General features: G+C 44.5%; 1 protein-coding gene across 1 annotated transcript in view; it reads left to right on the top strand.

Moving 5' to 3' along the window:
* The window catches only part of trip4 (thyroid hormone receptor interactor 4), a 112,687-nt gene that overhangs the window by 31,120 nt on the left and 54,876 nt on the right, over positions 1-26,691 (top strand). The window contains exons 8-11 of the mRNA XM_078429731.1: positions 123-255; positions 2,950-3,143; positions 5,834-5,958; positions 8,926-9,017. Of these exons, the coding sequence (XP_078285857.1) occupies positions 123-255; positions 2,950-3,143; positions 5,834-5,958; positions 8,926-9,017 (544 nt within the window). The remainder of the gene's footprint in view (positions 1-122; positions 256-2,949; positions 3,144-5,833; positions 5,959-8,925; positions 9,018-26,691) is intronic.

Consider the following 26,691-nt stretch of genomic DNA (forward strand, 5'->3'; position numbering starts at 1 on the left):
ACTCTTCCCACCTGAATTGTGATTCAGTTTTCGGCATTATTTTAGACTGCTAGTGTTAAATCCAAGTGATCTGATAAATTACTGACTTGTTATTTGGGCTACTTTCTGTGCTTTTCTCCCAGACTAGATGATTTTGTCGAAGAAATTAAGTCTGGATCACAGAATAACGCCTCCAGCAAGAAGGACAAACAGGGCAAACAGCCACAGCAGTTGGGTGAATTGGTCAACCCCAATATCCTTCAACCTGCTCCCATTGTAAGTGGTAACTATCGTTCACAGTCATTGTTAATGATTAATTTCTATGATGCATTTAAATGTGCAGTAATGGTAGATTAGCCACAAAACCATTGATACTGACATTTAGAGGGCATTGAGGTGGTTCAGCCAAGTCATCTATGGTAACTAAAATGTAGGAAGGAACTGCAGATGCTGGTTTAAACTGAAGATGGACACAAAATGCAGGAGCAACTCAGTGGGACGGGCAGCATCTATGGAGAGAAGGATTGAGTAACTAAAGTATAGACAGGATCTGCCAGATTATAGCAGTACAAAAGATTTTGTCTTCATTGTTGGAATATACTTTTATGCCCAGAATCTATTTAATTAGTTTAAGATGAATGAGATTACTCAACCCAGTATGGCTATTTTCCCCCCCAATATTCCTGATTTAAACATAGAAACATAGAAAATAGGTGCAGGAGGAGGCCATTCGGCCCTTCGAGCCAGCACCGCCATTCATTGTGATCATGGCTGATCATCCACAATCAGTAACTTGTGCCCAATTTCTTCCCTTATCCCTTGATTCCACTAGCCCCCAGAGCTCTATCTAACTCTCTTTTAAATTCATCCAGTGATTTGGCCTCCACTGCCCTCTGTGGCAGAGAATTCCACAAATTCACAACTCTCTGGGTGAAAAAGTTCCTTCTCACCTCAGTTTTAAATGGCCTCCCCTTTATTCTAAGACTGTGGCCCCTGGTTCTGGACTTCCCCAATATTGGGAACATTTTTCCTGCATCTAGCTTGTCCAATCCTTTTATAATCTTATATGTCTCTATAAGATCCCCTCTCATCCTTTTAAACTCCAATGAATACAAGCCTGGTCTTTTCAATCTTTCCTCATATGACAGTCCCGCCATCCCAGGGATCAATCTCATGAACCTACGCTGCACTGCCTCAATTACAAGGATGTCCTTCCTCAAATTAGGAGACCAAAACTGTACACAATACTCCAGATGTGGTCTTACCAGGGCCCTATACAACTGATGAAGAACCTCTTTACTCCTATACTGGAATCCTCTCGGTATGAAGGCCAACATTCCATTAGCTTTCTTCACTGCCTGCTGTACCTGCACACCAACTTTCAGTGACTGGTGTACAAGGACACCCAGGTGTCCTTTAGTAAGTAACTCAGGCAGCAAATGAAAAGATTGGAATGTAAGAGAAAACTCACTGTAACAATGGAGGGCTCTAGGATGTTATGTACAGTTTCTGTCTGCTTATTCAAGGAATGTATACTTCTTTTGGAGGTAGACCCAAAATGCTGGAGTAACGCAGTGGGTCAGGCAGCATCTCAGGAGAGAAGGAATAGGTGATGTTTCGGGTCGAGACCCTTAGTCAGACTGATGTCCCCTTCTTTTGGAGGTAGTGCAGGATAAGTTCCTGCGGTAGCTGGGAATATAAATCTAGGTTCTGTCTCCTTACTTAGAGAAGGCAGACTTGCCCTGGAGGCAATGAGCAAAAGTTCAAGCATTTCCTGGGATTGAACGGAAAGCAAGTTGTATGGTTGTCTTTTGTTGCATTAGGAATTACAAGAGCCCTAGTGAGACCACATCAGGAGTACAGGTTTGGTTTCCCGACCTCGGGATGAAGACCCGAGTGATAGAGGGAGTGCAACAAAGTTTTTAAGGTTGATTCCTCTGCATGGCTGGTCGATCCTATGAGGGGAGATTAAGCAGGTGTATCCACACTTGAGTTAAGAAGAATGAGAGTTTCTCATTGAAACATACACATTTCTTGCCAGGCTTGCCAGGGTAAATACAGGAAGGATGTTTCTGCTGGCCACGGTGCCTGGAGCTGGGAGTTGCATTCTAAAAATAAAAGGTTGGCTATTCAAAGTGGAGATGAAAAACAAGTTCTTCACCGTTCATTCTCTACCTGTGGTTAGTGGAGGTTCAGTTGCTGAACATATTTTAAACTGTGGTTGATAGGTTTATGAACAAGGAAATTGAGGATCAGCGGTTTAGTTCAGAAAATTGCGAGTAAACGGACAACTGTGATCGTATTAATTAATAGAACAGACATGAAGGGCTGAACTCCCCCATTTGGTCCTAATAGCTTAAGCTGGATATTATAGTGCTCCAATTCATGGGCTGGGTAAGGTTATGCAAAATCTTATGAATAAAGTACTTTGTGAAGAAAGGTAAGGGTGGGGGTGTAAGATGGACTTTTTAATGGAGCAGAACTCTAATACGGAAAAATGAACAAACTGTATTGAATGGGTAAGTTTCATTCATGGCTTTCACAGGTTTAGATGTAGGAAACGGCCGCAGTAAGTGGAATGCTTAGTCACTTGGTGTCAGGCAGCATGGTGGCACAGCGGTAAGGTTGCTGCCTTACAGCGCCTGAGATCCTGGTTCGATCCTGACTACGGGTGCTGTCTGTTCGGAGTTTGTATGTTCTTCCCGTGACTTGCGTGGGTTTTCTCCGAGATTTTCGGTTCCTTCCCAAACTCCAAATACGTACAGGTTTGTAAATTAATTAGCTTGGTATAAATGTAAATTGTCCCTCTTGTGTGTAGGGGACCATATTAATGTGTGGGGATCGCTAGTTGGTGTGGACCCGATGGGCCTGTTTCTGCACTATCTCTAAACTAAACTAAACGATAGGGATCTAATTACTTTCCATCATTATTGAATTCCGTATCCATCAAGCTGTTTGTTCTCTCAACAGTGGGTAGACGTAACCGGCACAGGCACTCAGAGGAGGGGGCTTGGCAGCCATGCGGAGAGGAGAGGCAAAGAGATGGACTCCGAGAGGACTCGGCTGCGGATCCAAGACCGAGAGTTGCTGGAGATGTCCGATGATGGGATGTGCCTCAGTATGCATCAGCCGTGGGCCTCGTTGCTTGTTCAAGGTATCAAAACGTAAGTAAAATGCAATGGATTACACAGACCATTCTGCCACTTGCTGAAATGTAAATAACAGTGTGAGAAGGGGGGATTGAAACTCAATGGAATTTTGCAAATTCACAAAGGCGATGATGAATGTCTTTGCTGTTTAATTCAAAACCTATAAATTAACTGCCAATTAGACACACTTAAACCTCTTTGTCTCTGTATGGGTTACATTTGCCCATATGCTACTGCCTTTGAGCCAGATGTTTCGTTTTGAGAATGAGCTTAACACACATCAATCCAACAAAATAAACAGCAAAATAAATGCCACATTCCTATCCAGCGTTACGTTAAATAGTTCACTTTTCAGCATTGGCAGTTTTTTTCACCAATTTTATATGTACTTAACAGCCTTTTTATTGCTTTCTACATACAAAAGAGAGGAAAGTTTTGCCAATGAAATATTAAAGATCTCACCGTCTCCATCACGGGAGACAGACTATTGACCGACACCTACAAACATACTGACTCCCATAGCTAGCTTCCCACCCTGCTTCCTGTAAAGACTCTATCCCCTACTCCCAATTCCTCCGTCTATGCCGTATCTGCGCCCAGGATGAGGTTTTCCACACTAGATCATCGGAGATGTCCTCATTCTTCGTGAAAGGGGGGTTCCCCTCTTCCATTATGGATGAGGCTCTTACTAGGGTCTCCTTGATATCCCGCAGCTCCGCTCTTGCTCCCCCTCCCCCCCATTCGCACCAAGGACAGAGTCCCCCTTGTCCTCGCCTTCCACCCCCCATACAGCATATAATCCTCCAACACTTTTGCCACCTGCAACGGGATCCCACCACTGGCCACATCGTCCCATCTCCACCCCTTTCTGCTTTCCACAGAGACCGTTCCCTCCGCAACTCCCTGGTCAACTCGTCCCTTCCCACCCAAACCACCCCCTCCCCAGGTACTTTCCCCTGCAATCGCAGGAGATGCAACACCTGCCCCTTTACCTCCTCCCTCGACTCCATCCAAGGACCCCAACAGGCTTTTCAGGTGAGGCAGAGGTTCACTTGCACCTACTCCAACCACATCTACTGTATCCGCTGTTCCAGGTGTCAACTTCTGTACATCGGTGGGACCAAGCGCAGGCCCGGCGATCGTTTCGCTGAACAACCTCCACTCAGTCCGCCTTAACCTACCTGATCTCCCGGTGGCTCAGCACTCGAACTCCCCCTCCCATTCTCAATCTGACCTTTCTGTCGTGGGCCTCCTCCATTGTCAGAGTGGGGCCCAGTGCAAATTGGAGGAACAGCTTGGGTAGCTTACACCCCAATGGTTTTAACACAAAAAATAAATGAATGCAGTAAATTAAATTAGTCCCGGGTGATATGAGAGTTAACAGTCCTGATGGCCTGTGGGAAGAAACTCCGTCTCATCCTTTCCGTTTTCACAGCGTGACAGCGGAGGCGCTTTCCTGACCGTAGCAGCTGGAACAGTCCGTTGCTGGGGTGGTAGGGGTCCCCCATAATGTTGCTGGCTCTGGACCTCTGCACCTCCTGATGTATAGGTCCTGCAGGGGGGGGCGGGTGTAGTTCCCATAGTACGTTCAGCCGAACGCACTACTCTCCGCAGAGCCTTCCTGTCCTGGGCAGAGCTGTTCCCAAACCAGATTGTGATGTTCCTGTACAAGATGCTTTCTACAGCCCCAGAGTAGAAGCACTGAAGGATCCTCAGAGAGACTCTGAATTTCCTCAACTGTCTGAGGTGGTAAAGGTGCTGCTTTGCCTTACTCACCAGTGCGGCGGCAATGTGTGTTGTCCATGTCAGATCCTCTGTGATGTGGACTCCCAGGTATTTAAAGCTGCTCACCCTATCCACAGTAATCCCATTTATCATTCGACCATAGTCAGGATCGAACCCAGGTCTCTGGTGCTGTAAGGCAGCAACTCCACCACTGTGCCACCCTAATTTGTTAGTTTTGTTTCCTTAGGAGCATGCTGTGCCTACATCGTTTGCTCTATCTGCTTACATTCCAAGAGTGCTTGCACCTCACAGGTGCTGTGCAATGTTTTAAAGGGCCCTGAGGATGAGAAATGCATTTGCCACATAAATATGTTTTTAATTACATCCTCTTTATTTCTACATTCTGAAGCAGGCCCATGCAGAATACTTGTAATATTTTAGTATTCCAGTCTCTACCAGCAGAAAGGTGAACATATTTAAAAATGTCAAAAATAGACTTTATTCTGAATAAAAAATGTACAAAACAAAATCGCTTCATATGTTTTTAGTGTCAATGCATTCAAGTGTGTCATTGCACGTTCTCCCCGTGACCTGCGTGGGTTTTCTACGAGATCTTCGGTTTCCTCCCACGCTCCAAAGACGTACAGGTCTGTAGGTTAATTGGCTGGGCAAATGTAAAAATCATCCCTAGTGGGTGATATGAAGTGGGAAAACACTTCATATGTTTTTAGTGTCAATGCATTCAAGTAGTGTTCGCACCTGTCTTTAGTCAAAATGCCGTTGCCAGTCGTGGCTTCCTGGGGTGATATCCTTTCCCTTGTACTCAGCTCCTCAATGTCCAGCTGTACCAAGTTTCAGTGTGTCCCTCCACATGCACTCCTAGAGACTGGAATGGGCTGGTTGGCAACGTTCCCTCACAACCATTTAGGGTATTCGATGTATCATCCTTTCATTGTTTTTCTGTGTGTTGGTGTTGCCAGGGTGGAGGGCAGAACTTGGTACACATCGCACCGAGGCCGACTGTGGATCGCAGCGGCTGCCAAAAGACCTACACCGGAAGAAGTGACAGCAATTGAAGGCACCTACAGGGCAATGCACGGCAGAGGTAAACCAAATCATCAAGTTTGCTTATTCATACCACGTTTGCAGGAGTAGTGATGTTGGATTGTTCATTTTAATATATGTGGGTTAATGGGTAAATCAAGGTAGATCTGACTGAAGACGTTTGATGTTGCTGGACGTGTGCTTGCTTATCCCGGGCTAACGAAACTGAGTGCTGTGTTGTCTGGTGTGAATTAGTGAGTTGAACGTCTGCCCTGGACCATTAGCACTTCAGTACAGCAGAGGAAACCGGTCGGTGCACCCCGGAGGGACACCCATACAGTCGCAGTGAGAACGTGCAAACTCCACATGGACGGCACCCAAAGTCAGAATTGAACTTGGGTCTCTGGCGCGGTGAGGCAGCAGCTCTACCAGCTGTGCCACTGTGCCGCCTTACTTGGGTGTAACTAGTGGGAGCGACCATAGATGAGGGGAGGCCTGCAATCTGACACACAATCTGAAGTCTAAGGGTTGGTGATCGCCAAGACAAATATGCAAAGAAGAGGAGCTGGCGAATGTTCTGAACTGTTAACATCCGATGGAGTCCCCAGTGTGGTGTGCGTTTGTACTTGGAGAACCCTGACATTATATTACACCAGAAGGTTTACATAAACGAGATTGTTCGGTTGGTAACCTCTGCACAGGAATTGGTTGCTCATTGCTGGCCATTTTAAAGATCTTCTCGTCCTCCACAGCCAGGGAGGTGCATTTTAAGTGCAGTCATTGTTACAATGTGTACAGCTTCAAGTTTCTGGGCACTCACATTTCGGAGGACCTAACATGGTCCACTAACACTGCTGCGCTGGTCAAGAAGGCACAGCAACGATTGTTCTGCCTAAGAACACTGGAAAAAGTCTGGTCTACCCCAACAGCTGCTGACGACCCTCTACCGCTGCACCATAGAGAGCATCCTAACACATGGCATCCCTGTGTGGTATCTCAGCTGCACGGAGGCAGAGAGGAAAGCTCTTCAGCGGGTAGTCCAAGGAGCTCAGAGGACCATTGGAACATAGCTACCAGCCTTGGAGGGCATCTACAACACACGATGCCTCAGAAAAGCCACCAGCATCCACAAAGACTCTTCACACCCCTGCAACAGTCTGTTCGAACTTCTACCATCGGGCAGACGATACAAGGCCTTCTACGCCCGCACCTCCAGACTCAGGAACAGCTTCATCCCCAGGGCCATAGCTGCTATGAACCAGTCTTGCTGAGCCGGATGGTCACATCGCACAGTGAACCGGCACAGACCTACTTGCACTTTATTCTGTTTTAAAACTGTTCTAATTTGTTTCATTGGGTTGTTTAAATTAATACTGACTAGCTAATTAATTTATTGCATCGTATGGGAGGCGCATTCCCAATCTCGTTGTACCCCTGTACAATGACAATAAAGATGTATTGTAAAGCAGTACACACCCTGTCTAGGAGATGGTGGTTGTGTTGTGTGGGAGGGGGGGGTTAGTGGTGTTGGTGATTTTCTGTCAGGTTCTGCCACATGTTAACGTGCAAACAATGGATTGGAGCAAGAAAATAACTGCTGCGTAGATGAGGGGTGAGAAGGGCTTGATTTCATTTCCTGCCGCCTCAGCTATTCGGTGACCGTGCTGGATCCAGATTATAAGTGACAACCTTATTTGGCAACAGAATGCGCTAATAGATAAGGGATGGCAGCAAAGTTAATTGACTTTTCAAAGAGATAACTGCACGCAAAGATTTTCTGTATCGTCAGCAGTTCCAGTCAATGTTTGGATGGTCCTTGTAAAGAGCGCAGAGATAAACGACTTCGCCAGAAGCTTAAGCAGTTCACGGGTTTGCCATTAACAATAATTCAAAGTTATCGCACTCTGGAGGGGAATTTGCTCCATCGTGGAATGTGTCAGCACATGCTGGAAAATTTAGAGACTAGATTAAGTGAGCTCATTCACTGTTCAATTTAGGTCACTTGGCTTTAAATCTAGGATAACACATCAGTGCTGGGTCTGAGTGAATCCAGTATAGTCTTCCAGGAAAGAAGAGTTAAACGTGCCCCTGTCTCCTCTCGGGTCAATGTGAAACATCTAGTGGCACTATTTAGAAGAAGGTCTGGGGAATTATGCTCATTAGTCTGATTTGTCTCTATGTGCAAATAAAACAGCTTATCCCCTCATCATCTCACTACTTTTAACAGACTCCGATAAAAAATTCCTGTTCCCTTGCCCGGAAAGTGAAATGCAGCCAAAGTTCAAGTCATCTCCAATAGACAATAGACAATAGGTGCAGGAGTAGGCCATTCGGCCCTTCGAGCCAGCACCACCATTCAATGTGATCATGGCTGATCATTCTCAATCAGTACCCCGTTCCTGCCTTCTCCCCATAACCCCTGACTCCGCTATCCTTAAGAGCTCGATCTAGCTCTCTCTTGAATGCATTCAGAAACTTGGCCTCCACTGCCTTCTGAGGCAGTGAATTCCACAGATTTACAACTCTCTGACTGAAAAAGTTTTTCCTCATCTCCGTTCTAAATGGCCTACCCCTTAATCTTATACATTCCCTGCGTGAGGCAAAGATTTCCTGTGGTCAGGGAAAGAAAATACTGGGGAGGCGTAATGTAGATCTCAAGTTAAGATGATGGTTTCAAACTGGTCTATCAGAGTAGCACTTTGCCATCCAAGATCAAACATTGTTACTCTCGTCCACACAAGTACAGGTGATGTACATTTAATACAATGTCCAGAGAATTGATCAGACACAGTGCTAAGAAGGGACCCGACCCGAAATATCACTCATCCTTTTTCTCCAGAGATGCTGCCTGACTCATTGAGTTACTCCAGCACTTTGTGTCTACCTTTGTGTTCAGATATTGTTTTCTTTTATTTTACATTTTCAGATGCACGTTCTGAGAGGAAAAGATAATTTTTCCTCTTTCTAGCCACATTTATGAATGAAAAACTGCTGGTGGGAACTTCTGAACTTGATTTCCCTTTCACAGATATTGACTTTCCCAAGGACTACCCGACGGGTTGCCTGTTGGGCTGCGTGGATCTCACCGATTGTGTATCTCAAGAGCAGTACCGGGAGCAGGTAAGCACTGGTTGTGTCAAAGTCTTATAGCCATATTCCTCTAGCGTGTATTAAACAGAGAGCAAAACATCAAGTGCTGGAGTAACTCAGGGGGTCAGGCATTATAGACAATAGACAATAGGTGCAGGAGGAGGCCATTATAGACAATAGACAATAGGTGCAGGAGGAGGCCATTTTAGACAATAGACAATAGGTGCAGGAGTAGGCCATTCGGCCCTTCGAGCCAGCACCACCATTCACTGTGATCATGGCTGATCATTCTCAATCAGTACCCCGTTCCTGCCTTCTCCCCATACCCCCTGACTCCGCTATCCTTAAGAGCTCTATCTAGCTCTCTCTTGAATGCATTCAGAGAATTGGCCTCCACTGCCTTCTGAGGCAGAGAATTCCACAGATTCACAACTCTCTGACTGAAAAAGTTTTTCCTCATCTGCGTTCTAAATGGCCTACCCCTTATTCTTAAACTATGGCCCCTAGTTCTGGACTCCCCCAACATTGGGAACATGTTTCCTGCCTCTAACGTGTCCAACCCCTTAATAATCATATATGTTTCGATAAGAAATTCCAGTGTATACAGTCTTTCAACATATGACAGTCCCGCCATTCCGGGAATTAACCTAGTAAACCTACGCTGCACGCCCTCAATAGCAAGAATATCCTTCCTCAAATTTGGAGACCACAACTGCACACAGTACTCCAGGTGTGGTCTCACTTGAGCCCTGTACAACTGGAGAAGGACCTCTTTGCTCCTATACTCAACTCCTCTTGTTATGAAGGCCAACATTCCATTGGCTTTCTTCACTGCCTGCTGTACCTGCATGCTACCTTTCAGTGACTGATGCACTAGGACACCCAGATCTCGTTGTACGTCCCCTTTTCCTAACTTGACACCATTCATATAATAATCTGCCTTCCTATTCTTACTACCAAAGTGGATAACCTCACACTTATCCACATTAAACTGCATCTGCCATGCATCAGCCCGCTCACACAACCTGTCCAAGTCACCCTGCAACCACATAGCATCTTCCTCACAGTTCACACTACCACCCAGCTTTGTATCATCTGCAAATTTGCTAATGGTACTTTTAATGCCTTCATCCAAGTCATTAAGTCAGTTTATTAATCAGATAAGAACAACAAATATAGTGCACCACGTGATCACAGTACAGATTGTTCTGCTATAATGTGCTGGTTACGTTCCTAACAAAACCTTATGTTAGAAAAAAATTCAGATGATTATGACAATAGGAGACCGGGGTTTAGGGTCTAGAGAGTTTCAAACTCAGTGATTTTTCCCACAGGATTTTCAAAAAGAAATGTATTTTCCAGATCATTTACTTTATTTTTGTTTTCTGTAAGCTAAAAATATCAAAGGCTGTATGTTACATTGTTTAATAGAGTATCGTTGCACAAGTGTCAATAGAAGAGTTTGCTTGCAAATTTCAATGGCCACCCACGGATAAAGTAGCTGCTGCATTCTTAAGAGATAACGCTGCCTGATTACATTGTGAGGTTACATAGAAATAGTTTATTTTGTCCCCTGCACTTTTAAAATCTGAGACAGGTTTTTTTTCTGCTTGTCAATTTCTGAAGCAATTTTTAAATGGTTCTCTAGTTCCTGATCATATAACCAATTAGGCCTGCGCAATACAAATAGTGTTTATTCACAAAATGCTGGAGTAACTCAGCAGGTCAGGCAGCATCTCGGGAGAGAAGGAATGGGTGATGTTTTGGGTCGAGACCCTTCAGTCTGTGAAAGGGTTGTAAGCAGAATCAACTTAGATGAAGAGGCGTTGGGGGAAGGTGTGTGTGGAGCAAGAACATCAGCTCAAATGGTCTTCCCTGTTCTGCGAAGGTATTCGGATATTCAGAAGCAATTCGGATATTCAGTCTGAAGAAGGGTCTCGACCCGAAACGTCACCCATTCCTTCTCTCCAGAGATGCTGCCTAACCTGCTGAGTTACTCCAGCATTTTGTGAAATAAATACCTACGCAGGACAGGAAAGACCATTTGAGCTGAAAGACCATTGCTGATATTAATAGCTATTAGCTGGATGATCCTGCAAGAATCTACCCTTGTAACATATTAAATATACATCAGGCCCCCAAGGTTTTATCTTTACTGGTTATCACCTATCTTTCCTGGCAAGCAGGAGCTCGTGAGCATCAGGAGAGACGGGTTTGGCTTGGGTCTGAAACTGTTCACTTCTTCCTTTGTCAAGAAACAGGCTGGGTTCTACCCCGGCCCTCTGTCATGGAAGGGAATGTCACAATGAACTTGCAGCACAGCAAAATGTCCGACTTGGGAAAGGACAAAGCCCCTGGAATTCTATCCCTTAGATTTTTTTTTAGATTTAGAGATACAGCACGGAAACAGGCCCTTCGGGTCGAGACCCTTCTTCAGTCTGAAGAAGGGTCTCGACCCGAAACGTCACCCATTCCTTCTCTCCCGAGATGCTGCCTGACCTGCTGAGTTACTCCAGCATTTTGTGAATAAATACCTTCAATTTGTACCAGCATCTGTAGCTATCTTCTTATACAAATAGTGTTCCTTGATTCATCACTTGCATAATATCCAATTTGTGTTATTGTAACGTGTGTTTTTAGCAGAACCTCCTGTTTTATGCCATGCTATCTGGAATCTCTGGAGCAGGGCATTAATGGACAATTACACCCGAGTCATTCCCTTTTCTCCCCTCTCCTGTCGGGCAGAAGGTACCGAATCCTAAATCAGATTCAAGAACAGCTTTGTTGTTATCAACTACAGAACTGACCTCTCATAAGCTCATTCAGTTAATAATCTGTGTATTCACGATCTCCCAAACTACCTCGTTGCGGGCCCTTTTTGTACCTGCACTTTCTTTGCTGTACTGTTGTACAAGCTGCAACACTAAAGTCTGAAGAAGTGTCTCGACCCGAAACGTCACCCATTCCTTCTCTCCCGAGATGCTGCCTTTGAGAGTTACTCCAGCACCTCACATGGTCACACACGTGACCAGTCATATTTGACCTCTGACCCTAAACAAACATTGTCAGCATAACATATAAAAATGTCACAACGATAAACTTTGACATATATAAGTCATATATACAGTACAAAACAATATACCTGTAATGCTTTCAGAATTAGAAGAGGTATATTCCACGATTTTTCACATGTTTGGTCACACACGTGACTAAGAATGGCCCAGATTCTGGTTTATACCGAAGATAGACACAAAGTGCTGGAGTAACTCGGTGAATCAGGCAGCGTCTGTGGAGAAAAAGGATGGGTGATGTTTCGGGTTGGAACCCTTCTTCAAACCCTTCGAGTTGGAACCCTTCTTCAGGTGGCAGAGTGGTTAATAGGTCTTGATAGATGTAGCGTCAGAGATTATTGTGACTGTGTGCTTGTCCCGGAAGAAGATATACTATTAACCACTGTAATTGTTCCACTCTTTTACATGTGCACGGTCGTACTCGTACCATGACTTGACTGGATAGCCCGTCAGACAAAGGTCTTTACCATATCTCGGTGCGCATAACAATAATAAACTGAACTAAACTGGAAAATGTTCAAGGGTGTGCTGAAAGTTTCCTTGAAAGAAGTGCAATGCTCTTCTGGCCCATGAAGGAGTGGGCAGGATGGTATTGAGAATCTCGTATATATACGTGCATCAGAAGCACACTGAGGCCCTGTATCGACTGTGGAAGGAGCACACCATCTCACTGCCTGCCTCTCTGTGCTGTCAGGCATCTGCTGTAGCCCCTGTGGGGAAAGTCTGCAGTTCCCACATTAGCTTCATTAACCGCCCTGTAGCCTGCAGAAAGGGAGTGAAAGCAAGTCATCCTCCATCCTGAGGGACTGCTTAAGCAGAAGATATATGAAAGGACTTTCATTGCCCAGGAGGCATTTTTATTCTGAGGCCTGATAGAAACTGCACAAAGCACAAGTGTACTCTTGCTCAGTAACAGCAGCTGTGCAAGAAGGATCAGTGCTTTGCTTTGTAAGCACAGCTCATCCACGTTCAAAGTCAGTGACAGCCTAAACCAGTAGAATGATTTCTGCCGAGGAGAAACACAAAAAGCTGTAGTAACTCAGCGGGTCAGGCAGCATCTCTGGAGAATAGGAACAGGTGACGTTATGGTTCAAGACCCTTCAGCCTTGAACTTTGAACATTATCCCGTGTCCAATTGAGCACTCTCTTCAAATTTGGTCGGCCACATAATTTTCGAGTCATCATTCCACATAATCCAGGCCATTAGAGCAGCATAAACAAAAAAAATATTGTTTATTTTGTTCATATTTGGGGGGGGGGGGGGGGGTGATTGATAACTAATTGATGGCAATCTGGTGTCACATTTGGAGGTCACCATCTTCACCCACAATTCTTTCAAAACAAATGTTCTGTAATTCGGTGCCAAATAACAACGAATAAAGGGAGTTTGTAACTGTTGTCCTGTGCCATTAAAGAAGAGGCACTGTGTGAGGGGTTGTGGGGAGAAGGCAGAAGAATGGGGTTGAGACAGAAAGATAGATCAGTCACGATTGAAAGTTGGAGTAGACTTGATGGGCCGAATGGCTTAATTCTGCTCCTGTAATTAATGAATTTATGAACTTTCAATTTGGGATTACCATGCTCCAAAGAGAGGTTTAATTTCATCAATTTAATTAATTATGATACCTTGTGTTTTGCCTTTAGCCCTTTTTGTAAGCTAATGTAATAAAGATTTATTCCACACTTTTATTGTGTCCTGGTCAGATCCCCACCTCTCTTTATGAGATTCCACCTCTCTTTATGAGATTCCCCCTCTCCCCATTCCATCAGTCTGAAGAAAGTCAAGTCAAGTCAAGTCAATTTTATTTGTATAGCACATTTAAAAACAACCCACGTTGACCAAAGTGCTGTACATCTGATTAGGTACTAAGGAAAAAAATGAAACATACAGTAGCACGCAAACAGTTCACAGCGCCTCCTCAATGAGCCTCAAACGCTAGGGAGTAGAAATAGGTTTTGAGCCTGGACTTAAAGGAGTCGATGGAGGGGGCAGTTCTGATGGGGAGAGGGATGCTGTTCCACAGTCTAGGAGCTGCAACCGCAAAAGCGCGGTCACCTCTGAGCTTAAGCCTAGACCGCGGGATAGTGAGTAGCCCCAAGTCGGCCGACCTGAGGGACCTGGAGTTAGAGAGGTGGGTTAGAAGATTTTTGATGTAGGGGGGGGAGAATGTCCATTTAGGGCTTTATACGTGAATAGGAGGAGCTTGAAGTTGATTCTGTACCGTACAGGGAGCCAGTGGAGAGAGGCCAGAATTGGGGTGATGTGGTCCCTTTTACGGGTCCCAAGGCATCACCTGTCATTCTCCACAGATGCTACCTGACCCGCTGAGTTCCTCCAGCTCTTTTGTGTTTTTTTTTGTTCCTGGTCAGCTTTGATTCCTTTGAAAATAACCATAATGTCCTACAGTACTTAATATGGAAATGCATCCCAGGATAATAATTGGAAAGGCCACCGAAAGCTGTAAAAAGTGGAATGATATATTTTTTAAATGAAGCTCGTAATGGAGGAGAGTAGAGTTGCTATGAAGGTAGAAAATATGCTTGTTGGAAACTCTTGAGCACAAGAACGGGATGATGAATGGCTGGAATTTTGCATTCAATGTATCGGGGGTCGTGGGCAGGTCAGAAAGGGCAGTGATATAGCCAGCATTTGGAGCAAAATAAGATCGGAATAGCGGAGTTTTGATTAGACTGCAGTTGTTGGAGGACGATGCGATTTGATGAAGAGAACGTAAATTACCCAGGCTGGAGCAGACAAGCATGGACGACAGTTTAAGCAGCAAATGGGCCGATGCAAATGTAGGGCAAACAGTATTACAGAGTGGATCTTTGTGATGGAAATGTATATTACTGGAAGCTCAGCTTGGAGTTGGCTAAAACAAAGTTTATCCAATACTGCCAGCAAAATAATTAAATGTGAAGTCACGAGGTAAAAAAAAGAAGAGTCTTGACCCAAAACGTCACTCTTTCCTTCTATCCAGAGATGCTGACCCACTGAGTTACTCGGTATTTTTTGTCCATCTTAAATATGGAGACAACTGGGTCAGGAACCGGAGAAGGAAAGGACATTTAACTATGTTTCTAGAGTGCAGTCATTTGTGACTAATGTTCAAAATGCATTAAAGTTGTGACAAGGATGAAAACATGGAGGCAAATATTCAAAGATATTGGAGATGGGAAGAGATCGGAGGTATTTTCAAAAAGGTGGTGCTGCCATTTTTGAAAGGAAGACAACATGAGATAGGAATTTACAATATCATTTAGCATTTTAAAGAGTGGCGAAGGAACCGTATTGGGTTGGATTGTACCAGATTGACTCTCCTTTCCCCCCCTCCCCAATCTTTGCACATCCCCAATCCTTTCCACTCGTCACTTTAATTTAATGCTTCATGTATTTTGTGTTTTATGACTGTTGGCAAATTAATTTCCCTCCTGGGATAAATAAAGTTCAATTGTACCTTATCATAAACCAGCATCTGCAGTTACTTCCTACACAACTTTATCTTGGGGTAGATTTCTCCAACAACCTTGTCTTAGGGTACTTTTATCCCTCAACTTGATCCAAAAACACTAAGAACAATTCTAATTCCTCCAGTGGTTTTCCCGTTGGGCTTGTAATCTCTATACAATGAGAACTGTACGACGGGGCGGCATGGTGCCGTAGCGGTGGACTTGCTGCCGTACAGTGGCAGTCCCAGGTTCGATCATGACTACGGGTGCTTGTCTGTACGGAGTCTGTATGTTCTCCCCGTGACCTGTGTGGGTTTTCTACAAGCTCTTCGGTTTCCTCCCACACTTCAAAGACGTATAGGTTTGTAGGTTAATTGGATGGTATAATGTAAAACCAATGTCCCTAGTGTGCGTAGGATAGTATTAATGTGCGAAGATCGCTGGTTGCTGCGGGTCTGAAGAAGGGTCTCGACCTGCAACGTCACCGATTCCTTCTCTCCTGAGATGCTGCCCGACCTGTTGAGTTACTCCAGCATTTTGTGAAATAAATACCTTCGATTTGCACCAGTATCTGCAGTTATTTTCTTACACTGGTCGCTGCGGACTCGATGGGTTGAAGGGCTTGTTTCCATGCAGTACCTCTAAACTAAATTAAACTGCATGGAATTCTGCTGGATGGAGGTGAATACAATTCTTCCACAGTCACCGTCTGCAAATGGAAGCATCAAGTGATCTTGGGTTAATGACAAACAGTGAAGAGGTAATGGGTTCCTATTTTTTTGGCTTTGCTCACCAGTTTCCATTTTGTTTCATGCAGAAGTTTCTTGGTCTGAGTGGCTTCCGAGTTAATTTTCCTTCCCACGTTGTATCATCCATCCACCTGTAGGGGGCACCAACAACCTGCCTCAATGAAAATGTGTATCAACAAATTTCCAGTGATGAAAGTAAAGTGTTCAATTGCTGATGGATCCGGAAAACTAAATCAATAGACAAAGTGTTGGAGTACCTCAGCAGTTCTGAAGGACATGGGAAGGTGACGCATTGGGGTTGGACCATTCTTCATGTAGTTCCATGTAGTTTAATTCCCGGAATGGCGGGACTGTCATATGTTGAAAGACTGGAGCGACTAGGCTTGTATACACTGGAATTTAGAAGGATGAGAGGAGATCTTATCGAAATGTATAAGATTATTAAGGGGTTGGACACGTTAGAGGCAGGAAACATGTTCCCAATGTTGGGGGAGTCCAGAACCAGGGGCCACAGTTTAAGAATAAGGGGTAGGCCATTTAGAACTGAGATGAGGAAAAACTTTTTCAGTCAGAGAGTTGTGAATCTGTGGAATTCTCTGCCTCAGAAGGCAGTGGAGGCCAATTCTCTGAATGCATTCAAGAGAGAGCTAGATAGAGCTCTTAAGGATAGCGGAGTCAGGGGGTATGGGGAGAAGGCAGGAACGGGGTACTGATTGAGAATGATCAGCCATGATCACATTGAATGGTGGTGCTGGCTCGAAGGAGCGAATGGCCTCCTCCTGCACCTATTGTCTATTCAGACTGATTTTAGTAGGGGTGGGAGCAAACTGGGAAAGAGAGAAGATGGGAGGACAAAGCCTGGCAAGTGAAAGGTGGATCCAGGTAAGGTGGGGGTCAGGGGGAGTGGATTGAATGTTAGATAGGTGGACAAAGGGTAGAGATTGAAAGGAGACCAAGAAGTTGTCAGATAAGGAGAGGAGAGGAGTGAAATGTAAAGCTGGAGGGAGGGATATAGGTGGGAGGAGACATGGGGATGGGAAAGGGGGAAAAATGGGACCACACCAGGATAGAGTACAGGAAAAAGAGGGAAGGGGGTGTTACCTAAAATTGGAGAATTCAATGTTAATACTGTAGGGTTGTAAGCTAAGGGCACCAGTCTCTTTGCAGCAGATTTTGTATTATGGAGCTGCAACTTACGGGATGTAACAGTGCTTTTCCTCATGTTTAAGTAACACCTGTGGAACCACTCCTAGATATTCACCATCTCCTGGCTGTGTACTTTGAATAGGGATAAGAGGTGCAATGCTACTCTTGTACCTTATGTGCTGCTCAAAGCCTGGTCCCTGCGAACTACCAACAGAATGCTTTGAGTTCAGTGCAAATTGCAGGAGACATGAACAGGAGTTCAGCTCTGCCTTCCCCCTGCATCTTGTCATATTATTCCGGTACTTCTGTAGCCCAGTGTTAGAGAAGGGCAGTGCGACGCATCCAAGAACGGCTCGGTTTACTAATTGAATGCCTGTAAGTTCTGCTCAGTGGCGACTGTCTGAATAATGCATGGGCAAGAATGTCGGCTTGTTTCAAGCGTCTGAATTGAAATGTAATTTTATTGAGGTTGAAATTGGAGCTTTTATTACACGACCCGGCTCACGACCCGCAACAAGTTCACAAGGCTGAAAGTAAAACAGGAAATTCGAGAGTGTGATGGAGCTAATGATATGCTGAAAGTTGAAGGAATAAGGTGAATTATAACTGGGATGTGATGGGTGGCACAGTAGCCCAGCGGTAGAGTTGCTGCACTACAGCACCAGCGACCCGGGTTCGATCCTGACTACGGATGCTGTCTGTAAAGAGTTTGCACGTGCTCCCTGTGACCGCGTGGGGTTTCTCCCACTCTCCAAAGACGTGCAGGTTTGTAGGTTATTATTTTTTTTTCATATTTCAGATACAGCGCGGAAACAGGCCTTTTCGGCCCACCAAGTCCGCACCGCCCAGTGATCCCCGCACACTAACACTATCCTACACACACTAGGGACAATTTTTACATATACCCAGTCAATTAACCTACATACCTGTACGTCTTTGGAGTGTGGGAGGAAACCGAAGATCTCGGAGAAAACCCACGCAGGTCACGGGGAGAAAGTACAAACTCCTTACAGTACAGCACCCGTAGTCAGGATCGAACCTGAGTCTCCGGCGCTGCATTTGCTGTAAAGCAGCAACTCTACCGCTGCGCTACCGTGCAAAAGGTTAATTGGGTTCATTGAAAGAGTAAATTGTCCCTCGAGTGTAGGATAGTGGTAGTACGGCCTAATTGCTGGTTGGCGCGGACTCGGTAGACCAACTGGGCCTGTTTCCGCGCTGCATCTCTAAAGTCGAAAGGAAGGAGTGAGGCAGATTAGATCCATCAGCTGGTTTACGAAGTCATGTGCAACAAAGGAGTTATAAAAGAGTTAGTAGAAGTAAGCAAAGATGTAATGACTCATTCCTGGAAGTGGAAATAGAAACATCTGATGATCAATCTCAGCACATCACCAGCTGGTCGCGTTATCAATTTCCTGCCATTGCAAAAGTGTTCTGGCAGTGATGGGAATGCAGTGCCCTCCATAATGTTTGGGACAAAGAATCATCACTGCTGTAATCTCTACATGGTGAAACCAAAATGTACAAAAATGGCCTTTATTAAAATCTGACAATGTGCACTTTAACCACGTGATTTTTTTCTATTACAAATCTCAAGTTGTGGAGCACAGAGGCAAATAATTAAATAAAGGGTCATTGTCCCAAACATTATGGAGGGCACTGTAGGTATCAGCTTTGAGGCTGGCAATGTTGCTTCCTTCCCGGCTACAACAGCAAAGGCGGCTTCAGACTTGCGCTGATGGTGAGTTGCATTGTTTTACATACATTTTGTATGCAAGACAGCTGCTAATACAGAAAATAAATTCTCATGCTGCCGCTCAGCAAAGAGTAGTGTTGCATCGTGAATTTGATGAGGGGGCACCTGCTTTAAACATCAAAATATGTAGGAAGGTACTGCACGTGCTGGCTTAAGCCGAAGATAGACACAAAATGCATAACTCAGCGGGACAGGAAGCATCTCTGGAGGGAGCGAACATGTGACGGTTTGGGCCGAGACCCTTCCTAAGACTGAGTTACTTAAACGTCAAAATGTTGCTTTTCTCTCACACTCTTACGGTTTCTATACTTGTACACTCGGTTATCTTGCAGGAGTGTATGAGTTACTATAGCATTTGTTCCTGGCAGTTCTTGTTCAGAGGGTGAAGGTTGAAATGAAATGCCATACCCTGATGTACCTGTAGCAGGGAGAACATTGTGTGTCGGAAAATAAACTGCAGATGCTGGTTTAAATGGAAGGTAGACACAAAATGCTGGAATAACTCAGCGGGACAGGCAGTATCTCGGGAGAGAAGGAATGGGTAACGTTTCGGGTCGAGACCCATCTTCAGACTGATGTCAGGGGAGTGGGGGCGGGCATCTGTCTGAAGAAGGGTCTCGACCAGAAACGTCACCCATTCCTTCTCTCCCGAGACACTGCCTGACCCACTGAGTTACTCCAGCATTTTGTGTCCTCCGAACATTGTGTATCTGTTGCTTGTCAATTATTCAATTTATAATAACCTCACCGTGATGTTTGTAAATGAAGGAGTATTTTGTTGCATTCAGTTTATCTCAACAATTTTCTTTTGGGGAAAAATTGGGATATGATCACCAGATAGGTCGTGGCATTTTTCGGGATTAAGTTTTTAAATCAAATACTTTTACAAACAAAATACAAAAAAATACTTTTTAAAATGCCACTTTGAAAGGGAATATGCAAATTTTGGGCTTTAATAATGTAGGAATCAAGGGTTAATGAGATCTGGTTCATGAAGGCGACACAGTGGCACTGTTGGTAGAACTGTTACCTCACTGCCAGACACCTGGGCTCAATCCTGAGCTTGGGTGCTGTCTGTGTGGAGTTTACATGTGACCACATGGGTTTCCTCTGGGTGCTCTGGTTTCCAAAGACGTGTGGGTTTGTAGGTTAATTGGCCTCTGTAAACTTGCCCCTAACATGTAGAGAGTGGTTGAGAAAGTGGGATAAAGCAGAACGAGTGATCGATGGTCAACTTGGACTCGGTGGGTCAAAGGGTCTGTTTCACTGCTGTTTCTCTAAACTAAAACTAAAAAAAATAAACAAGAGGAGTTGAGGCCAGCATAGATCAGTGGCGATCAACCATATTGAAGGGACCTGGTGGCCTGCTCCTGTTCCCATGTTGTAAGCAGGGAAAACAGCCAACATTGCAATGATCTTAGTCTTGTATAAAACCATGAGGGTTTAGCTAGAGTGTAGGAAGGAACTGCAGATGCTGGTTTACACCAAAGATAGACACAAAATGCTGGAGTAACTCAGCAGGGCAGGAGCTACTCATGTATCTGTTCTGAATCTTACTGTGCATATATTTGTTGCTAAATTTACTGCATTACAAAGTTATCAGTTGTTCTGGATCACTGGTCCACAAACATGAGTACAAACCACACCATGATGGCTGGGCAGCTTAAATTCAAATAATTAAATTAAAAGATAAAGGTCTGGAATTAAAACAAAAAGATATTTTTAGGAATAAAAACCATGAAACCATTGGGTTGTTACAGAAACTCTTCTGGGGCTCAGAATTTAATAAGTAGGAGCAATGTATTCATCCCTCCTGCCTGGTCCATCTTCCATTAAAATTGTGACTGGACTTTCACCGGATCTGCTCACTAACCTGGGGCGGTATAGTGGTAACCAGCTACCTTACAGCACCAGAGACCCAGGTTCGATCCTGACTATGTCGTCTGCATGGAGTTTGTAAGTAGGCCCTGTGACTGCGTGGGTTTTCTCTGGGTGCTCTGGTTTCCTCCCACGCTTCCTGTTATCAGGATATTTCACACCTTGAATGACTTTGCTGCTCTACCACTTATCCTCTTAAAAGGTACAGAGTCATACAGTGTAGAAACAGGTCCTTTACCCACACAGGCCAATATGTCCGAGGTACACTAGTCCCACCTGCCCGCGTTTGACCCATATCCCTCTAAACCTGTCTTATCGATGTACATGTCTAACTGTTTATTTAACGTTTGGATAGTCCCTGCCTCAACTACTTCCTCTGGCAGCTTGTTCCATACACCTGCCACCCTTTGTGTGAAAAAGTTACCCCTCTGATTCCTATTAAATATTTTCCCCTTCACCTTAAACCTATATAACCAGTCCTATTGAATCTTTGTGGATCAATTTTAAATTGTATTTCGGAACATTCTGTGATGTATTTTGGAACAATAGACAATAGACAATAACTGCATCTGCATACCCCCTGACTGCTATCCTTAAGATTTTATTACTAATTGCAAATCATTGTTGTTATTGATCTAATTGTCTTTGAACGGAGAAAAAAACCTTCAGTATTCCTTGGAGCAAACGCTTCTAAAATGTAATATTTGTAAAATCTTCCAAGATTATAAATTTACATTATAAATACATCTTTTAAAATGGTGAAAGATTATGACTAAAGATACAATATCTTTAAAAACAGTGGCAAATCTCTACATAGTTTTGGTGCTGGTTGAAGATCTAGTATTATTGATTGATTGATTGATTGATTGATTGGAAGATACAGCATGGAAACAGGCCATTCGGTCCACCGAGTCCACGCTGACCATTTTGATCACCTGTTCACACTAGTTCTGTCATTCAACTTTCTCATCCACTAGCTACACACAAGGGGCAATTTACAGAGTACAATTAACCTACAAACTCCCACGTCTTTGGGATGTGGGAGGAAACCCATGCGGTCACACGGAGCACGTGAAAACTATACCCAGACAGCACCAGAGGTCAGTTTGAAACCTGGGTCTCTGGCACTGTGAGGCAGCAGCTCTACCATCTACACCACTCTGCTGGCATTTTGAATGAGACTGATGAGTTAGGAAGAAATAGAGTTCTGCCTTGGGCTGTCACATTGTGAGAAGCAGTCAGATTTAAAACTTGTAACTTTCTATGTTACTGTATAACAGTCAGTTCCCTAGATTTATAATGTCTGGAAGGCAGTGGGCTTTCCTATTGCATTGTTATCGGTGATTTGCTGTTATATATCCCATGAGCAGCAAATACTTGCTGGACCTAGCTTGCCCCCGCAAAAGATGCATGTCCTTGTAAAGGCAGTCTGGTTCTGCAGCTTTAAACTGATGAATGAGTTTGGAATTAAAAGCTTCAGAAGACTTTAAATTATCTTGCTTGCATCTGTCCTCCCACAGGTCTTTAGAGGAGAGCTGTGCTGCTGATCCATTTTAAAGTTATTTCCATGAGGGAGGATCCATAGGAACCAGTAGAGAAAGGAGGGCTGTGCCATTTGGCCACTCGAGCCTGCACTATTATTCAATAAGATAATTGAATCGCCCTCCTCTATCCCCACATTCCCCTCCACCCCTCCCCCCTGTAACACCAGAGAACGTCCAGAAATGTATCAATCCCAGTTTGTCCATGTTAGTTTTCAGGAATGACAAACAATACGCTGGAGGAACTCGACAGGCCGAGCAGCATCTGTGAGCGGAAAGGAGAGGTTAACTTTTTGGGTCGAAGCACTGCATCAGGACATTTCTTACACACACACACACACACACAGACCCATTGAATTCCAGCAGATTGTTTGTTTCTCCAGATTCCAGCATCTGCAGTCTCTCGTGTCTCAGTAACTTCTGTAGAAGGACACCCAGGGCCTTTTGAGCCACAACATTCCCAAACCCACCGTTTAAAGTTTCTCAGTATTCAAGAGACAAATGGAACAGTTGAAAGCATGCTGACTGACAGGAAACAGGCAGATCGCCTTTCTGCATTGTACAATATGTCAAACTGACACCAACATTTGGTAGAAATTGAGAAATGCATTGGGACTTGTGTAAGGTGAGAGTTATTAGAATCATAATTCATTGCTGGATTCTTCTAAACACTAAATTTATTTGGCAAATTAAAAAAAATAAAAAATCCCTTTGCCTACCAGAGTACAATTCCTTTTTTAAAACACAAATTAACGGAGAAACTGGAGGACCAGAAATGTTGCCTCTCCATGTTTTAGTTTTAGTTTTAGAGACACAGAGTGGTCACTGGCCCTTCGGCCCACTGCGTCCGTGCCGACAAGCTTCCGTACACGAGTACTATTCTGCACACTAGGCACAATTTACACAAGCCAATAAAACTACAACCTGCACATATTTGGAATGTGGGAGGAAACTGAAGCATCTGGAGAAAACCCACGTGGTCGCAGGGAGAACGTACAAATTGCGTATAGACAGCACCCGTAGTCAGATTTGAACCTGGGTCTCTGGCGCTGTAAGGCAGCAACTTTGTGTCGTCCTATGTCCTCCAGAGGTGCTGCCTGACCCGCTGAGTTACTCCAGCACTTTGTGTTTTACTCAGGTTTCCGGCATCTGCAGTTCCTTGTGTTTATAATTTCTCTCTTTGTCTTTGATTGAAGTTTTTGAGAGTACTCCTGAGCCTGAGATGGTGAATCAGAAAAATGTTACCTGCGTTGTTGTGTTTGCCTTTGGGGTGGAGGTGGAGGAGATTACGTGGGCCAAGACATGTTTGCGTGGTTTCAGTAATATACCAATGGGAGTGGTTATTTGAATTTCTGTACTGGGTGTGGTCCATTGATTAACATCAGCTTGTCAAAAGTGTTGGTGATGTTGGTAATCCTTACACAAGTGTTTGTAATTGTTGGGTTGGATCACCACAGAGGAAACACAGAACCAGAGGAAGGGTGGCAAGATGGCTCAGTGGTAGAGTTGCTGCCTGACAGTGCCTGCAATGCCAGAGACCCAGGTTCAATCCCGATGACGGGCGCAGTCTGTACGTTCTCCCTGTGACTGCGTGGGTATTCGCCGAGATCTCTGGTTTTCTCCCACACTCCAAAGACGGAAAAAGTTTGTAGGTTAATTGGCTTGGTATAAATGTAAATTGTCCCGAGATTGCGTGTAGGATGGTGTTAATGGGCAGGGATCGCTGGTCAGTGCGGACTCGGTGGGCCGAAGGGCCTGTTTCTGCACTGTATCTCTAAACTGAACTTAAACTAAACTAAAGGTTATAATGCAGGCAGCAATGCTTATGGTTTTGTCATCCTATCGTGCTCTTATCTCCATCTCTCCACGATCAACAGCCTTTTCAAAGGTTCTTTACAATCACATGTACTAAAGTGCAGTGACATGTTTTTTTGCATACAGATCAGTAAAATTATTGTCATATATACAATACAATCCCCGATTAAGTACACAATGCACTGAAACAACCTACTGAGTTCATATTTGGCACCATTTTCAAAATCCAAACTGCAGCTGGCCATAAAGGCCCATTTCAGCCACTGCCTCCATCTGGGTGGTCCAGCGAGCAGTCGCCCCTCTCTGTGCCCAGCCACCTTCAGCCTTTGTGCCCCGGGGGTGCCTCCCACATCCCACCTTGAAGGTGCGGAAGGTAAGATCTCTGATTCTTCTGACCGGCCCTTTGTTCCTCCTTCAGTGACAGACTCCTTCACCCCAAGTGCGTGAAGGAGAGATATAGGAGGTCCTTCCTTCCTTCCCGCTGCTGTGAGACTGCACAACCAGCACTGCTCCCAGCAGACGAGTCAACAGTAACAGTTAAGGAATACACAGAAAACTGATGACAATTTATCCTTGTCTTTACTTTTATTTATAATGAATGATCTCTTGCTATCCACTTTGCTGCTGTAACACTGTAATTATCCCCGGTATGGGACGAATAAAGGAATATATTATTATTATTATTATTATTATTCTAGCGACCACCGCCGCCACAGACTCCCTCCACCGACTCCCCAGTTCCCGGTCCTCGTACGCAAGTGGGAGCCAAGCTCAGTGGCTTCCCACTCCAGGCGAGTTTCCGATCCAGTGGCGGGCAAGCCAGGCCTGCTGCCGTTCACAGCCCTCCGGGAGCTTCACGATCATAGAAAGCAAAACAGTGCAGCACAGGAACAGGTCTTTAGGCCCACAACATCTGTGCCAATCGTGAAGCCAAATTATAACTTATCTATGTACCGGCCACTCCCCTGACATCAGTCTGAAGAAGGGTCTCGACCCAAAACGTCACTCATTCCTTCTCTCCAGAGATGCTGCCTGTCCCACTGAGTTACTCCAGTTTTTTGTGTCTATCTTCGGTTTAAACCAGCATCTGCAGTTCATATCATATCATATCATATATATACAGCCGGAAACAGGCCTTTTCGGCCCTCCAAGTCCGTGCCGCCCAGTGATCCCTGTACATTAACACTATCCTACACCCACTAGGGACAATTTTTACATTTACCCAGCCAATTAACCTACATACCTGTACGTCTTTTGGAGTGTGGGAGGAAACCGAAGATCTCGGAGAAAACCCACGCAGGTCATGGGGAGAACGTACAAACTCCTTACAGCGCAGCACCCGTAGTCAGGATCGAACCTGAGTCTCCGGCGCTGCATTCGCTGTAAAGCAGCAACTCTACCGCTGCACTACCGTGCCGCCCTACACATAAACTTGTTCCTTCCTACACATAAACTAATTCCTTCTGCTTGCACATGATCCACATCCCTCTGTTTCCTGCACATGCATGAGCATATCTACAATCCTCTTAAGCACTGTGGACAGATGCTGAGTACTTCTCTCAACTCTTTTCTACATTCGTCAACTCTACCAACATTTTTTACTGATTTCCTCACCCCCCCACCAACTTTCAATGGTGAAACATTTCATTGCTTTGGTGAGATCTCACTGCATGGAAATCAAATGTCTACATAAGGACAGAAATTGCTGTATAAAACGTAATTTGTCCTTTTACAGTGCCCTCCATAATGTTTGGGACAAAGACCCATCATTTATTTATTTGCCTCTGTGTTCCACAATTTGAGATTTGTAATAGAAAAAAATCACATGTGGTGAATGTCGACATTGTCAGATTTTATTAGAGTTTTTTTTATACACTTTGGTTTCACCATGTAGAAGATAGACACAAAATGCTGGAGTAACTCAGCGAGTCAGGCAACATCGCTGGAGAAAAGGAATAGGTGATGTTTCAGGTTGAGACCCTTCTTCAGACTGAGAGTCAGGGGAGAGGGAAACTAGAGATATGAAGAGGTGCTAAGAGCAAATAAGGGTTGTCCTGGCATATTTGTTTTATAAATTATGAATGTTGGAAAATTGGGTTAAGCAGATGGTTTGCTGAACATTATTCCCTTATCATGTATCTTTCCACTATGAATGACTCTATTGTAATCATGCATTGTCTTTCCGCTGGCTGGTTAGCAGGCAATAAAAGCTTTTCACTGTACTCAGTAGACGTGACAATAAACTAAACCGAAACTGAACTGAACTAATACTGAAGAATGGCTCTGGCCCAAAATGTCACC

The sequence above is a fragment of the Rhinoraja longicauda genome, chromosome 38 (assembly GCF_053455715.1).
Source record: "Rhinoraja longicauda isolate Sanriku21f chromosome 38, sRhiLon1.1, whole genome shotgun sequence".
In the NCBI taxonomy this organism is placed as follows: domain Eukaryota; kingdom Metazoa; phylum Chordata; class Chondrichthyes; order Rajiformes; family Arhynchobatidae; genus Rhinoraja; species Rhinoraja longicauda.